General features: G+C 40.1%; 1 protein-coding gene across 7 annotated transcripts; it reads left to right on the top strand.

Moving 5' to 3' along the window:
* Positions 1-1848: 1848 nt before the first annotated feature.
* tom1 (target of myb1 membrane trafficking protein) lies at positions 1849-13344 on the top strand. 7 transcript variants are annotated; one of them, XM_061749603.1, is made up of 16 exons: positions 1849-2037; positions 3037-3121; positions 3214-3292; positions 3378-3527; positions 3631-3765; positions 3864-4001; positions 7280-7396; positions 7624-7754; positions 8429-8471; positions 8586-8709; positions 9038-9104; positions 9210-9279; positions 10100-10165; positions 10546-10608; positions 11670-11709; positions 12669-13344. In XM_061749603.1, the coding sequence occupies exons 1-16, from the start codon at positions 1986-1988 to the stop codon at positions 12761-12763; spliced, it is 1455 nt and encodes a 484-aa protein (XP_061605587.1). In that variant the 5' UTR covers positions 1849-1985; the 3' UTR covers positions 12764-13344. The 7 variants fall into 7 exon arrangements, with proteins under 7 accessions (XP_061605587.1, XP_061605586.1, XP_061605591.1 ...); XM_061749602.1 differs by having other exon boundaries at positions 7621-7754; XM_061749607.1 differs by lacking the exon at positions 3864-4001.
* The last annotated feature ends 2057 nt before the right edge of the window (positions 13345-15401 follow it).

Below are 15401 nucleotides of genomic sequence, written 5' to 3'. Positions count from 1 at the left end.
CTCTTGCAGTTATATGACATCAGTCCTTGGCAGGCAGAGGATGGCCGTCACGTGGTTGCAGATGAACAGACCCATGCACAGGCAACAGTCCCTGTTGTATTTAATCTGAAGACTAATTAGCGGGCTACATAGTGTGAATATATAGACATGCCAACTCACTCTAATTGGGTGTTGGTGGGGAAAGCGGCTTGTCTTGCTGAGTTGGCTGAGACATAAAAGAGTCCCCTGGAAACGTGACATCAGGCATCACCAATTAAATACTTTTCTTTAATAGCTTTGACTGTACCTCCCTCTGTACAGTGTGAGTAATCCATAGTTCAGTCTTGGAGACAAATCACATTGAGATTCCTACCAAGCATGTAAGGCTGCACTTTTATCCAGTAACTTTTATTTGGTCCCAATTGCAGCCAATGTCTGCGACTTATTCATTGTGCGCTGCATCAAATACAATAAAGCACTTCCTCTGTGTCTTGTGAACATGTAGCAATAAACCAAGGATCATTTGTGCCGTGGTGCTGGACTTCAGACTCTATATGTGTCCGTGACACAGATTCACAGGCAAGGCTGCTTGCATGACCTGATTTACCCGTTTAAAAAAAAATAAAAAAATCTATTTTAACTCCTTTTTCTCCATTATTCAATTTAAAATATATTAGAAATGACCTCATAATTAGAATATTTTGGTTTGATTTGATGTACAGTGAGCAATCATTTATCACTGAGGATACACTGGTTGCCAGCCAATTGCAGGGCACATACAAACAAACAACCATTTGCACTCACATTCACACCTACGGCCAATTTAGAGACTTCAATTATCCTACCATGCATGTTTTTGGGATATGGGAGGAAACCGGAGTGCCCAGAGAAAACCCACGCAGGCACGGGGAGAACATGCAAACTCCACACAGGCGGGGCCGGGGATTGAACCCTGGTCCTCAGAACTGTGAGGCAGATGCTCTAACCAGATTCAGCATTCTTGATTTATTAACTAGAATAACATTTCAAAATATATCTATACATCAGGTATTGCAAAAGCTTGAAAGTAACCATCTTGAGGTGCGCAGTGTAACAAGAGGATCGGCACATGGAGAAGACGGAAGATCTTCACATTTGCTTCCCTCTTTACCTTCACCTCTATGCATCAGCGAGCATATCCTTGGGTGATGTCATCACATTGTGTGTGACTTGGGCAGAACTGCTCACCTTACTTGACCTCTGCTCCTGCAAGCAAACACACTTCCTGCCCAAAAACAGAGTTGAAACTCTCCTTCGAGCCCCACCACCAGGCCTGGCTCCAGTGGGGGGCCCCGGTGGCCCGCATCCGGGCAAGGGAAAACAAAGTCCATTGTTTGTCGTCATCATTAGGGGTCTTTGAGCCGTGCTTTGTCTGGTCCCTCACCTAGGACCTGTTTGTCATGGGTGACCCTGCCAGGGGCATAAAGCCCCAGACAACTTAGCTCCTAGGATCACTGGGACACACAAACCCCTCCACCACGACAAGGTGACGGCTCAAGGAGGGGGGTTTAAACTTACATTAGAAATAAATAAATAATATTTATTTTTAATATTAATTAAGAGTATAGACTGGTTGGAATAAATGAGTACAATTTCGTATCACAAATGTTAGAATTTTGGTTGTAAATATAGGTAAGTGCCAACAATACAGATTACTGTATATATTATACAGCATGTCTTCAGTCACCATGGTAGCTGATGATATTGCTCTCCTTTGCGTGTCAGTCGGTCTATGTCTGTAGTACTAAAATTAGCCGGAGTGTGGCGCACTTTTACCAAGGCGTGTGCATGATGACTCGATGACGCTATCCCTTTAATTCGTGACGCAGCTCAACTAGTGGGCCACTTTGTGCGGCGAGAAGGCAGGCAGGCAGGCAGGCAGGAAGGAGGGGTGCAGCAGCAGCAGCGAGCTTGGCCGCCTGGTGCCCGGTTCGTCGGTGCTCTGCTGGGCCTTCACTGCTTCCACGATGGAGTTTTTACTGGGGAACCCGTTCAGCACGCCAGTGGGACAGCGGATCGGTGAGCTTGTTTTCCAACCACTCATGCATGGTTTCAATGTAAACGAGCAAATGCAAAAGTCCGGCATCTTCGTCATTCTTCATTCACAAAGCTTGGTCTTATACTTTACTTTTTAAATCCAAAATCTACCAATCATACGGGTTAGGATGTATAAATGCCAATCCTGCAATAATGATTAAGCCTTTATTGAGACTGACAGAGGAGTAATAAGTAATGCTTGATTGACATGCCTGATAGCCAATGGTTAGAAAGAGGCGGGGTCATGTTGCAAATTGATTGGTTGAAGCGCGGTCGACTTCCTGGTGACCGAAATCAGATGCAAGTTCTCATGCACTTGCTTCACAATTTAAATTGCGGTCTTATTAAGAAATATATTTATTATATTATGTAATTGCATTTACTGTACATCCGAATAATATTTATTGGGTCTGGGAACTTTCAGTAACCTAAAGACAAGCAAAAAGATTTTTTCTTATCATGTATTGCTACATTATATTAATAGTTACTTTCTAAACGAATTATTCTAGTGGTGAAAGGTTTTAGATTTAATTGTCTCTTATTTTAGATGTTTTTAGTTTAGTTTTTTGTTTTTATTAAAATTCTATCTATTATTGTATGTAATATTGCCCGTTACACATTTTGCTCACACCGCATTACCACAAGGTTTCAGCTCCTCCTCTGTAAACTCTTTAGATGGTGTAAACAAAAGTTCTTAGACCCACTGAGGTAACTGGTTCCCAGTATTTTCAAAATTCCTTAGATAAAATGAGTATACATTTCTTTGCCCTCTTTCCTGTTGATAAAATAAACAAACACGGGGCACATCTGTTCACTATTGATGCTGCTGCTGTTGACAGATTTTAATGCCTGTAAAATTGTTATTGTTCTGTTTATTTTAATAACGCTAGTCTTTCATTCATTTAATTTCAATTACATATATTTAAAAAAAAAAAAACCACACATTTATAATGTAAGTGTCTGTGTGTTCTTCTCTCACAGAGATTGCAACCAGCTCTAGCCTGCCATCAGAAGACTGGTCACTAAACATGGAGATCTGTGATATGATCAACAGCTCTGAAGAAGGGTGTGTTTGTGTGTGTGCTTGTACGTGTGTGTGTTATAAGCAACCCACTCAGGGTTGCATGTATCTGAAATGTCAATATTCTCTAATTACAGACCCAAAGACGCAGTCAGAGCCATAAAGAAAAGGATTGTGGGGAACAAGAACTTCAAGGAGGTCATGCTGGCTCTCACCGTGAGTGTATCTACACACCTCCACCCTGTTATTGATGCTCTGTTCATGTGTAATTAGATATGAGACACAAGTTCTCTGATTCCAGGTGCTTGAAACCTGTGTGAAGAACTGCGGCTACAGGTTTCACATCCTAGTGACCACAAGGGATTTTATCGAGGGGGTTCTGGTCCGTTCAATCATCCCGAGGAACAACCCTCCTCTGATCGTACACGACAGAGTGCTAGGGATCATACAGGTTGGGCAGAGCTACATGGAAACAAAAAGCTATTTTTAATCTGGATTGGCATCTCTGTGGTCACATTCCGTGAAATCTTGTGGTATTTTGTTGTCTTTTCAAGGCGTGGGCTGACGCATTCCGTAGCTCGCCCGACCTGACAGGTGTGGTGTCAGTCTATGAAGACCTGCGCAGGAAAGGGCTTGAATTTCCTATGACGGAATTGGATGGCTATCCATCAGTCCAAGCCCCCAAAAGGGTACAAACACTTTATCACGCCTGACTCTAGAACGCTTAACCCTACCTTTTCGTCTTTGGTCAACCTTTCTTTCCGGGTCTTTTCTGTGCCTCGCTTAGCCGACCTCGTCTCGGAACGGGCCTGCGGTTGCTACTCTCCCCGCTGCGCTGCTGTCCTCCAAACCTCCCCTAATCCCACCCCAGACCCTTGAGCTAAAACAGACTCTAGATGGAAGTGATGCCTTCACTCCCAACCAGGTGATGGATTTTGCTGCACTTGAGAGTGATATTTTACTCCTCTTTATTCACTTTTCCATGGTACCTTGACTTACCACTGCCCCAATTTACGGGTTTTTCGAGCTGTAAGCCATCACTTTATTTATTTATTTATTTGTATTTATTTAATGTCTTCGTGCTGCAAGCCAAAATTCCACTTACAATCCAGCTTCAGAAACACCACCACTTGAGGGATGTGGGGGGGAAATAAAGGGTGAGCCACAGTCGCCGTTGCACTTTCAGCTGTTATTGAACAGGACAAACAGTCAAGCACGTAAATAAAAAATGATAACACTAGCAAGCAGCTATAGTAGGCCAAATCTCGAATCCAGACGCACACAAGCAGACCAACCGGACATGTTCCTGATGTCACTCACTAGGCCACGCCCTTTAAAGGCACAAATTATAGTTGTTGTGGTGACTTCCGTCTTTTTCCAACATAAAGTAATTACACTTTATGAACCAGTTCATTTCTTTTCATTCCCATTTATTCTGTTTTGTTATTTTTTATATAATACAGTGCCCTTTTTCTTTAGTTACAAACGCGTAACAAAACCTTTTTTTCTTTTTTGGGGGGCTGACACGATTATTCATTGATTTCAAAACTCTATTTTTTCAACTATGAAAAGTCTACATTAAATATAACTTAAAAGAACAACAAGAAAGTAAACAAGTTTGAGTAAAATAAAATATAAACTAACAAAAAATAAGTACCTGCTGTTCCTGCTATGTGCGCCTTGGCCTTTTAGGGGCTGTGTGGTACATGCATGGAAATACACAATTACAACCCTAATTCCAATGATGTTGGGACGTCATGTTAAACATAAATAAAAACCGAATACAATGATTTGCAAATCATGTTCAACCTATATTTAATTGAGTACACTACAAAGACAATATATTGAATATTCAAACTGATATTTTTATTGTTTTTAGCAAATAATCATTAACTTAGAATTTTATGGCTGCAACGCGTTCCAAAAAAGCTGGGACAGGGTCATGTTTACCACTGTTACCTCACCTTTTCTTTTAACAACATTCAATAAACGTTTGGGAACTGAGCACACTAATTGTTGAAGCTTTGTAGGTGGAATTCTTTCCCATTCTTGCTTGATGTACAGCTTCAGCTGTTCACCAGTCTGGGGTCTCTGTTGTTGTATTTTACGCTTCATAATGCGCCACACATTTTCAATGGGAGACAGGTCAGTCGAGTCTAGTACCCGCACTCTTTTGCTACGAAGCCACGCTGTTGTAACATGCAGAATGTGGTTTGGCATTGTCTTGCTGAAATAAGCAGGGGCGTCCATGAAAAAGACGTTGCTTGGATGGCAGCATATGTTTCTCCAAAACCTGTATGTACCTTTCAGCATTAATGGTGCCTTCACAGATATGTAAGTTACCCATGCCATTGGCACTAACACAGCCCCATACCATCACAGATGCTGGTTGAGGAACATTGTCCTTAAACTGTTCGACTATTTTCTCACGCACTTGTTCACAAAGAGGTGAATATATTTAATTGAGTACACCACAAAGACAATATATTGAATATTCAAACTGATATTTTTATTGTTTTTAGCAAATAATCATTAACTGAGAATTTTATGGCTGCAAGACGTTCCAAAAAAGGTGGCACGTGGCAAAAAAGACCGAGAAAGTTGAGGAATGCTCATCAAACACCTGTTTGGAACATCCCACAGGTGAACAGGCTAATTGGGAACAGGTGGGTGCCTTGATTGGGTATAAAAGGAGCTTCCCTGAATTGCTCAGTCATTCACAACAAAGGATGGGGCGAGGTTCACCTCTTTGTGAACAAGTGCGTGAGAAAATAGTCGAACAGTTTAAGGACAATGTTCCTCAACCAGCATCTGTGATGGTATGGGGCTGTGTTAGTGCCAATGGGTAACTTACATATCTGTGAAGGCACCATTAATGCTGAAAGGTACATACAGGTTTTGAAGAAACATATGCTGCCATCCAAGCAACGTCTTTTTCATGGACGCCCCTGCTTAATTCAGCAAGACAATGCCAAACCACATTCTGCATGTTACAACAGCGTGGCTTCGTAGTAAAAGAGTGCGGGTACTAGACTCGACTGACCTGTCTCCCATTGAAAATGTGTGGCGCATTATGAAGCGTAAAATACAACAACAGAGACCCCAGACTGGTGAACAGCTGAAGCTGTACATCAAGCAAGAATGGGAAAGAATTCCACCTACAAAGCTTCAACAATTAGTGTGCTCAGTTCCCAAACGTTTATTGAATGTTGTTAAAAGAAAAGGTGAGGTAACACAGTGGTAAACATGACCCTGTCCCAGCTTTTTTGGAACGCGTTGCAGCCATAAAATTCTAAGTTAATGATTATTTGCTAAAAACAATAAAGTTTATCAGTTTGAACATTAAATATCTTGTCTTTTTAGTGTATTCAATTAAATATAGGTTGAATGTGATTTGCAAATAATTGTATTCGGTTTTTATTTGTTTAACACAATGTCCCAACTTCATTGGAATTGGGGTTGTACATTAAAATAAAAAGAGTAGAAGAAGAAAGTCACGGTTGAACTTTAATGTAACAAATTTTTCACAGATTAGAAATAATATATGCCCTTGAATATATGCCCCCTCCCGTAACGTTTAATGCTCATTTTTGCTAACCCGTCAATAGGGTTTTCCATTTAGTGTTAGCATAAAGCTGGCGAGGTTTCTAAAACGCACACTATGTGTCATATTTAAATATACGTGTAATTATTTTTGTGGGTTTAATTTTACAGTAAGCTCCAACTAGGGTGTCAATAAAAAGCTTAACGCACACTCAGGGAAGGCATAATAACATACGTCACACGCTTCCAGAAAAGCAAGCCAGGTGCCTTCATGGTGCTTTTACAATGCAGGAACTCACAATGGGGAAGATTGATTTGATACACGAGTAAATCGAGTTACAACAAGCTAAACTCGTAAGTCAAGGTACCATTCTCCGTATTTCCATTCATGCTGGCACACTTTCTCACACCCTTCTCACCCGGCTACTTTTTAGCAGTTGTAAAATATAAATAGAGGCTATCTGACCACGGCATTAGGTAAATATGCACAGTCTAGTGATATCCAATTCAGAATTTGTATCAAAATTCTGCCCACAAAGTAGTAGTAACTAGAAAGGAACTCAGTAGAATACTCAAAAAAAGAGTTGAGAGTAGGTGCTTGTAAGAATTTGTCATTATTTTTATTACTGTTAAATGAACTATTAGCTATTAATACTCCAGGTGGGAGCACTAAAGGCAGAGCTGGGAGTGGTGCGGACCAACCTCACAATGATGTCTGATATGATGAGTCAGCTGGATCCCATCACGGTAAAACAAGCTGCCAAGGAGTTGCTGGAGGTACAAAAATTACATTGTTTTTTTCGTTCTGTTTTTTTTTTGTTGTTGTTGTTTTTTTTTTAAATATTCTTAAAGGCAGTATTGTTTCATGCTGCACGAAAATATTTGCCTCCCTTTCACGTTGCCCTTAACTGATCTCACACTTTATGCATGTGCTACATCTGTACCGCCACAAACCATCCCCCCTACCCACCCACACATTCTTTTTTTGGTTGTGTCATTAGCAGTTATACACAGTATGTAAGGAAATGCAGAACAGGATAGTGAAGATTGTCCCCAGGCTTAGTGAGGAGAAGCTGATTGAAGAGTTACTAGCAACCAATGACGAGATGAACACCACCTTCTCGCGTTATCAAAGGTAAACCAAATTTTTTATCACTATACAACCTTGTGGCAACATTACTCCTTTTGGCTTAAATTAACAAGCTTCAAAATGGTTTTGATCATGCACTTGTATTAAGGAGAATAGTGGTATGTGTGTGTTTATAACAGTAGTTGAGATCAGCATGGACCAATGGCAATCTACAGGGAACCAATGCATATTCGCAATTCGGCTTTTGCGAATTTGCCCATTTAAATTTTGGGGTAGGGGGACGCAGAGCCCGAAGTGTTGAAAATACGTAAGCGCCCATAATGCCAAAAAAAGCACTTAATAACCCTGGTTACTCGCTCCCCCACCGCGTCAACAGCTTCACCGTGCAATCGAATGATGCTTCTCAGAAGGCGCTGACACTTATCCAAGGCTACTCGGACATTCAACAAAACTCAGTGCAGCTCTGCTTACCTTACGCAAAGCCGCCACTAGCTAATTTAACCATATCGTGGCTCAGTCATGGACACCATTTCAGAAATAGGCAGATAACAAAAGTACATTAAGTACCGTTTAATAACAGTAAATATGCTTTGTTATATTTATCCTAAACACGAGAACAATGTCTGATGGGATACTTTGTGGTTGTCTTCAGTCGTGTATCTATACTTTCGTACTGCTGTTTGTTGCTCCCATCATTTTTTTGTTGTTGCTGTTTTTAGGTTTGAAAGACAATTAAAAAATGGTCCAAACACAACACAACAGGTAGATAACCTTGCCCGTAGACACGCATGTTTTTGTTTTTTTTGTTTGCTTGTTTGTTTGGTTTTTTTAATGGTAGTTTTCACGGTTCACATCTCACCTTTTTGGAATTTGCAGAGCCATACATATGTAAACCTAACAGACCTCGATATGAGCCAATCTGCAGCTGCATCAGTCACCAATGGAGGTTCGCTGAGCCAATCAAAAGAGGACAGTTTGTCCAGTCAGATGGCAGGGCTCAGTAAGTTCTTTACGCTGACTTATTAAAAAAAAATAAAAAAATAAAACGTATTTGTTGTGTTTATAAATAGGATTTATGTAACTATGGACTGTATGTTGACCTAAACTAATTGTGGATAACATTGCTTTTCTATTTAGTGACTGTCATCAGGATAAGCTGATTTTTCTTGCATTTATTCAAATTTTATGCAATTACTGTATGTGTAACACTTTTTGGGTAGGGCTATTCTGAGGGCTATTTGGGGTTGTTTTTGCATTCCACAGATTCATCACAACTGAAATGTACTCTTTCTTCACCTCACAAAACATTTTTGCCGTCATTCTAACAGATACAAGGGAAGGAGATGACGTGGATGCACTTTTACAGAAAGGAAATATCTCAATTCAAAGAGGAAGGTATAGAAAATAACATACAAATAATAATGTTTTGAGATTTTGTTATGGGTGTTTAAATATACAATTAGCCTAATTTGCAGTTCAGCAAAGTGAATTTGGTTTCAGTGAGTATACAGACTTTGGGCTGGATGGCCTTGCACAAGCTCAGGACAACTCCATGCAAAACTCCAACGCGGTAAGCAAAGTAGTTGTGTGCCTCAAGTGTTTTCACGTCTTGTTATGTGCATGAATTGCTTATGTAGCTCTCAAGTGACTAGTTTTCTGACTTTAAAATAGAACTCAATGAGTAAATCATTGTCAAGGTTTTGGATGTGGTATTACCAGTAATTTATGTGAATTCTATTGGCTGCGCGGTGCAGGTAGTGGATACAGGAAATGAGATGTTAGGGAAGAAATACGGGGTCTTCCAAAAAATTGACATCATTTGAAATATGAATATCTGAGTAAGTACATCTCAAACAAAATTAAATAGCCTTGACATTGAAAAAGAAAACAATGAAAATTCCAACAACATATTCAAACGGATGTAGATTTTATTACTGATTTCATAAAGGTTTCACAAATGTTCAATATGCGCACTGCGTGTGACGCAACACGTTTCCTTTTGCATTCCTTGAAATGCACGATGCACACTCTTGTTTCACTGTGCCTGAGCATATTCTAACACACAAAATGCCTTTTAATTGCTAGTCAGTCATTCTTCACCCTAACAAAAATGAAAGAGACTAACATTAAACTTAAATTTAACATTAAATGTGATTAGGGTTGCACATCTTTAAATTTGATTAAGTGGAAAACTGCTATATTATTAGATTATGAAATGAATTCTGCAACACCCTGTATTATATAATATGCCAGTTTGTTTTTTTGTTTTGATGTGGGTGAATGTGTCTTGCTGTGTTGTTTTGCCTCTAGTAATTTCATCATTAGTGTCAAGAAATAGATGGAAATCACTTGATCCTATTCTGAAATAATTCTCTATCTGTGCAACGAAGGATTACAGCCCAGCCTCCTCCCGCAGCTCCTCACCAAAGTTAGACTGGATGATTAAAAGGGGAATGGTGGGTCCATGTCCAAAATGTGCCTGATTACCCCCTCCACACCTTTATTCATTTATTTTGCTGGTGTTGTTGTAGGAGTAGTTGTTGTTGTTGTGGTCATGAGGTTTTAGGTCACTTTTGCTTTGGTCATTGGTTTACTTTTTCAGCCCCCATATAATGTAATGTTTGGTTTGCATGCTATTCAAAGTGTCCAAGACTTCGATTATGATTTGAATTGACATGGGTGCCCAATGAGCATGGGAAGTTTTGCTTTGCTCTGTCCTGATATTCCTCTTACTTATCATTTTTTGTTCTTTGTGTCATGTTGAGGTCGTAATTTTGTAGTTGTTTTTTTTAGCCGCTGTCATTTTTTTGATATATTTTTTTTCTTTCTTTCTTAGATTCCCGTCAAGCAGTCCAATGTAATGGATGATATTGAGAAATGGCTTGAGCTGGATGATGAGGTGAGCAGTAGGATTAGTAATATTGTAAATATAGATTAAAATGAAAATATACATATCAATGCACATATACACAGAGTATTTTCAGAAGTTAGATTTTGGATTCAGGACATTGTACTAGTGGTCAGCACATCCGCCTCACACTTCTGAGCTTGGGGGTTTGAATCCGGTCTTTCTGTGTGGAATTTTCTTTCTGCCCATGCTTGTCTCCGGCTTCCTCCCACATTCCAAAAACATGTATGTTATATTCATTGAAGACTCTAAATTGTCCATTGATGTGAATCTGAGTGTGAATTAATGTTTATTTATATGTGCCCCGCGATTGGATAGTGACCCATTAAGTGTATACCCCAACTCTCCCCCAAATTCAGCTGGTGTAGCTTCAGCAACCCCAATGAGGATAAGTGGTATAGAAAATGGATGGATGGATAGATATCGATTACCTTGTTATTTTCATGTACTGATTTTAGCCTTCGTATCTCTCACTGGATTCAGCACCCTCTTAAAATTCACAAAGAAAAATTATCATGATCATATTCACACATTTATTGATCCCTGTTCTTCTTGACGGGTATTGGACTAAATTTCCAAGGTCAACTATTGGGGAAATTTATTATCAATTCAACTATTCATTTCAGTTTTTGTTTTTTTTAATCTTACACTGAACATTCACAACTAGTGTATTTGACGCCACTGTCATATTGAGCAGGTTAAAGCTACGCAGATATGTTTCTAAACCAGAGGTCAGTTTGGATTGAGCTCAACTTCCCATCGCTGATGTCTTATTTAGATAAAAAAAACTAGTTGAGACTGAATCAACAGCGCATATGCTGGTTGCAGCCAAATAGTGCACTCCAAATTGTCTTAATTGATTCAACACAAGGTCAACAATCAATTCCACATTGTCAACCAGACTATACAAATGATCATTGATTATAATGCTCTTCCCTGTTAATAATACATTATCTATAAGTTGTGAACTTCCCTTTTTTCCCTCATCCAGGGCAGAATATTTGTAACATTGCATTGTTTATGAAAAAAAAAAAATTCTGTTTGCTACACAGTATGATGACTTTGAGGACTCTGATGGTGTCACAAGTGAAGGTGAGGAACTTTGCACCTGACTTGTTTTTCCGTAACGAACCAATTTTACCCACCAGTAGTTGACTTGTATTATGAAGAACGTGTGGCGTGTTTGATTATGCTGATTACATCGCCACTTTGGACTTGGATTTGGCTGTTTTTCACCAATGCAATGTTTTGACACACTTTTCACCTTGACTTACAAGTTTTTGAGTTCACGAGATTTTATTTGTGTTGTAAGCCAGCATTTGAGTGAGTTCAGATACACTGCCGCTCGAATGAAATGGAAAAGTAATGGAGCAACTAAGGTACCGTAATGCCCTTTCATGTGAGCAAGTAGAGCCACAGTTGGCAATTCACTTCCAGCCGTTTACTGAACGGGATAAACAGTCACACGCAAAGGCACAAAATGAGAACACTCGCAAGGAGCTGCTGTTGGCCACCAACTCGTACCCAGATGCTGACACGCAAACTGAGTCCAGCTCCTGATGTCGCCCCTTAAAGTTACACATCCAACACATGAATATACGTACATTCAATAATTACACTTTTTTTTTTTTACATTCTCTTTTATTATGTTTTTATACAATTCCAGTGACATTGGGATGTTGTGCAAAATGTAAATTTGTTTTACACAACGTCCCAACTTCATTGGAATTGGGGTTTGTACAATAGTTCTATTTTGTCTTTAATAAAACACAAAAAATGGTGGTTCTTTTTGGCAGGCTACAACAGATTAATGGGATTTCATTTAATTTCAATGGGGAAGACTGATTTCATACATGAGTAAATTGAGTTTTGAGCTTAGTCACAGAACGAATTTAACTTGTAAGTCAATGTCCCACTGTAATTGCAATTAGATTGACATGGATGCAGTTGCCTATTCATTTCATCTTTTGTATTTCATTTATTTCCATGTAGCAGATTGTATGTGTGTGTGTGTGTGTGTTTTGTCTAATAGTGGTTGTCCCTTTCTGAAGAATTTGATAGGTTCTTGGCACAAAGAGCAAAAGCGGCCGAGCGACTGCCTTCAGTGCGACAGTCTTCCCAGGAAGCCAACCACTCTGAATCCTGAGCTGCAATTCAGCCCGCCACACTCTCAACGCTCAGAAAGTCCCTCTGTCATCAGGAACAGATGGACATTTTGGTTTTATGTATCAAGGGCACATTTGGTATGGAAGATTGCAACCCGTATTTAGTTCTTGTGTATCCTGTTATTGCTTTACTGGGTTTTTAACTGATAACGAGTGGATGAAGGCCAGGGGATTTTACTTGATGTAATTAAGTGGTGGTAATGCAAACATTTGCACAATTTCTATGGTTACTTACATTCATACTATTGAAGGAAACATGGAATATTGTTTCTAAAACAACGTTTGCAACATAGATAATTATATTGCTTAGTATGAACCCTTATTTGTGACATCTTATGATGAATTACAGATAATGCCTCTATCAAAGTAGCAAACACTGTTAACTTATATGTAGGAACATTTCTCCAATTTCCCTTCTTTTCATGTTAATATTGATATTGGCTGTAAATGAGGTTTTTTGTTTGTTTGTTTGTTTGTTTTTTTACTTCTTTAATATTTCTTTGTCAAGCTGTTTTAAGTTTAAATGCACAGTGCAATTAAATAATGAAACAAACTACCAAGAGCAAGTTTTTCCTCTAATTGCTCACCCCTAAAAATGTTGTATGCTGGAGATATTAAAAAATCAGCTATCTATTTTAGATGGCAGGTTTTATCCAGAAAGAAATACATTTGAATATTTAAAAATTACAGATGAACTGACAAAAGTCACTGGTGCATCTATCATTGACAGTTGTCTGGGAGCCTGTCCCAACTATATAGCGGTACACCCTGGACTGTTCGCCAGTCAATCGCTCGGCACATAGACAACCTTACATGGATATTTTTCGAATGTGGAAGGAAGCTGGAGTGGCGGTTGAGATTTGAAATCAAAACTTCCCTCCCATAAGGCAGACTTGGGCAATTTGAAAAACTGAAAAACCTTGAAAAAAATACATCCATCTGTCAATCTTCTTCCACTTATCCAGACTGATCAGGTGGGCAGTGAGGAAATCTAGACTGTTCTCTCCCCAGCCACTATGTCCAACTCTTCCTGGGGGATCTTGAGGCATTCCCAGGTCAACCGGGGGAGACAGGTCTCTGACATTATTATTATCCAACTCTTTTTTGTTACACACACATATTGTATTTTGACATGGGCGTGTCGAATTATGTTATCGGAAAGCGCGTCGACAGTTTGAATAATCGCAGAATGTGTCGTCAAGCATCACAAAAAGTATCCGTTGTGCTATTTTCCATGTGTTTGTCTGATTTTGTGTTTTTATACAAATACAGTATTTACTGTTAGTACGACTCGAGTACTGCATTCCGACAAATTTCGATTTTTTTTTTAATTAATATTTTAAATCAGTGGTAGTGACAGTGAAATATCCAGGGTTGAGGGGACTTTTATTTTGAAATACCACATCAGATTTGGGTGGGACCACTTTTGTTGGAGACCTGGGATGGTGTAGTGTCCCCCAGAACTCGACTGGTGTTGCGACATCTCATAGCTTTGTTTTTAATGAATTTCTTAAATCCGTGGTAATGACAGTGAACTATACCAATTTCAGGGGACTTTTATTTTGAAATTCCACATCAGATTTGGGTGGAACCTCTTTTGTTGGAGACCTGGGGAGGTTTACTGTCCCCCAGAAATGGACTGCTATTGCAATATCTGATAGATTTTTTTTAATGAATATTTTAAATCAGTGACAGTGAACTGTGCAAGGTTGAGGGGACTTTTATTTTGAAATGCCACATCCGATTTGTGTGGGACCTCTTTTGTTGGAGACCTGGGGTTGTGCAGTGTCCCCCAGAACTGGACCGGTGTTGCGATATCTCATAGATTTTATTTTTTTTTACAGATTTTTTCAGTCAGGGGTATCCATCCATCCATCCATTTTCTGAGCCGCTTCTCCTCACTAGGGTCGCGGGCATGCTGGAGCCTATCCCAGCTGTCATCGGGCAGGAGGCGGGGTACACCCTGAACTGGTTGCCAGCCAATCACAGGGCACATACAAACAGACAACAGTTTGCATGTTCTTCCCGTGCCTGCGTGGGTTTTCTCCGGGCACTCCGGTTTCCTCCCACATCCCAAAAACATGCATTAATTGGAGACTCTAAATTGCCTGTAGGTGTGACTGTGAGTGTGCATGGTTGTCTGTATGTGCCCTGTGATTGGCTGGCAACCAGTTCAGGGTGTACCCCGCCTCCTGCCCGATGACAGCTGGGATAGGCTCCAGCATGCCCGCGACCCTAGTGAGGAGAAGCGGCTCAGAAAATGGATGGATGGAATATCAGATCGTCATCAAACCTCTTTTCGTGGAGTCCTTGGTGGTCTGTCACACAGATCTGGACTTGTCTTGCGATACCCATCCATCCATCCATTTTCTTAGCTGCTTCTCCTCACTAGGGTCGCGGGTGTGCTGGAGCCTATCCCAGCTATCATCGGGCAGGAGGCGGGGTACACCCTGAACTGGTTGCCAGCCAATCGCAGGGCACATACAAACAAACAACCATCCGCACTCACATTCATACCTACGGGCAATTTAGAGTTGTCAATTAACCTACCATGCATGTTTTTGGGATGTGGGAGGAAACCCACGCAGGCACGGGGAGAACATGCAAACTCCACACAGG

Source organism: Phyllopteryx taeniolatus, chromosome 16 (assembly GCF_024500385.1).
Source record: "Phyllopteryx taeniolatus isolate TA_2022b chromosome 16, UOR_Ptae_1.2, whole genome shotgun sequence".
Taxonomy (NCBI): domain Eukaryota; kingdom Metazoa; phylum Chordata; class Actinopteri; order Syngnathiformes; family Syngnathidae; genus Phyllopteryx; species Phyllopteryx taeniolatus.
Note: the sequence above shows the minus strand (reverse complement) of the source record. Positions and strands in the feature narration are given on the sequence as shown.

Bases quoted from the DNA above. Each gene is read 5' to 3' on its own strand.
- tom1 (XM_061749602.1), top strand. From the start codon at position 1,986: ATGGAGTTTTTACTGGGGAACCCGTTCAGCACGCCAGTGGGACAGCGG. The intron at 3,122-3,213 runs GTGTGTTTGTGT...CTCTAATTACAG, and splicing joins ATCAACAGCTCTGAAGAAGG to ACCCAAAGACGCAGTCAGAG. The intron at 3,293-3,377 runs GTGAGTGTATCT...CTCTGATTCCAG, and splicing joins AGGTCATGCTGGCTCTCACC to GTGCTTGAAACCTGTGTGAA.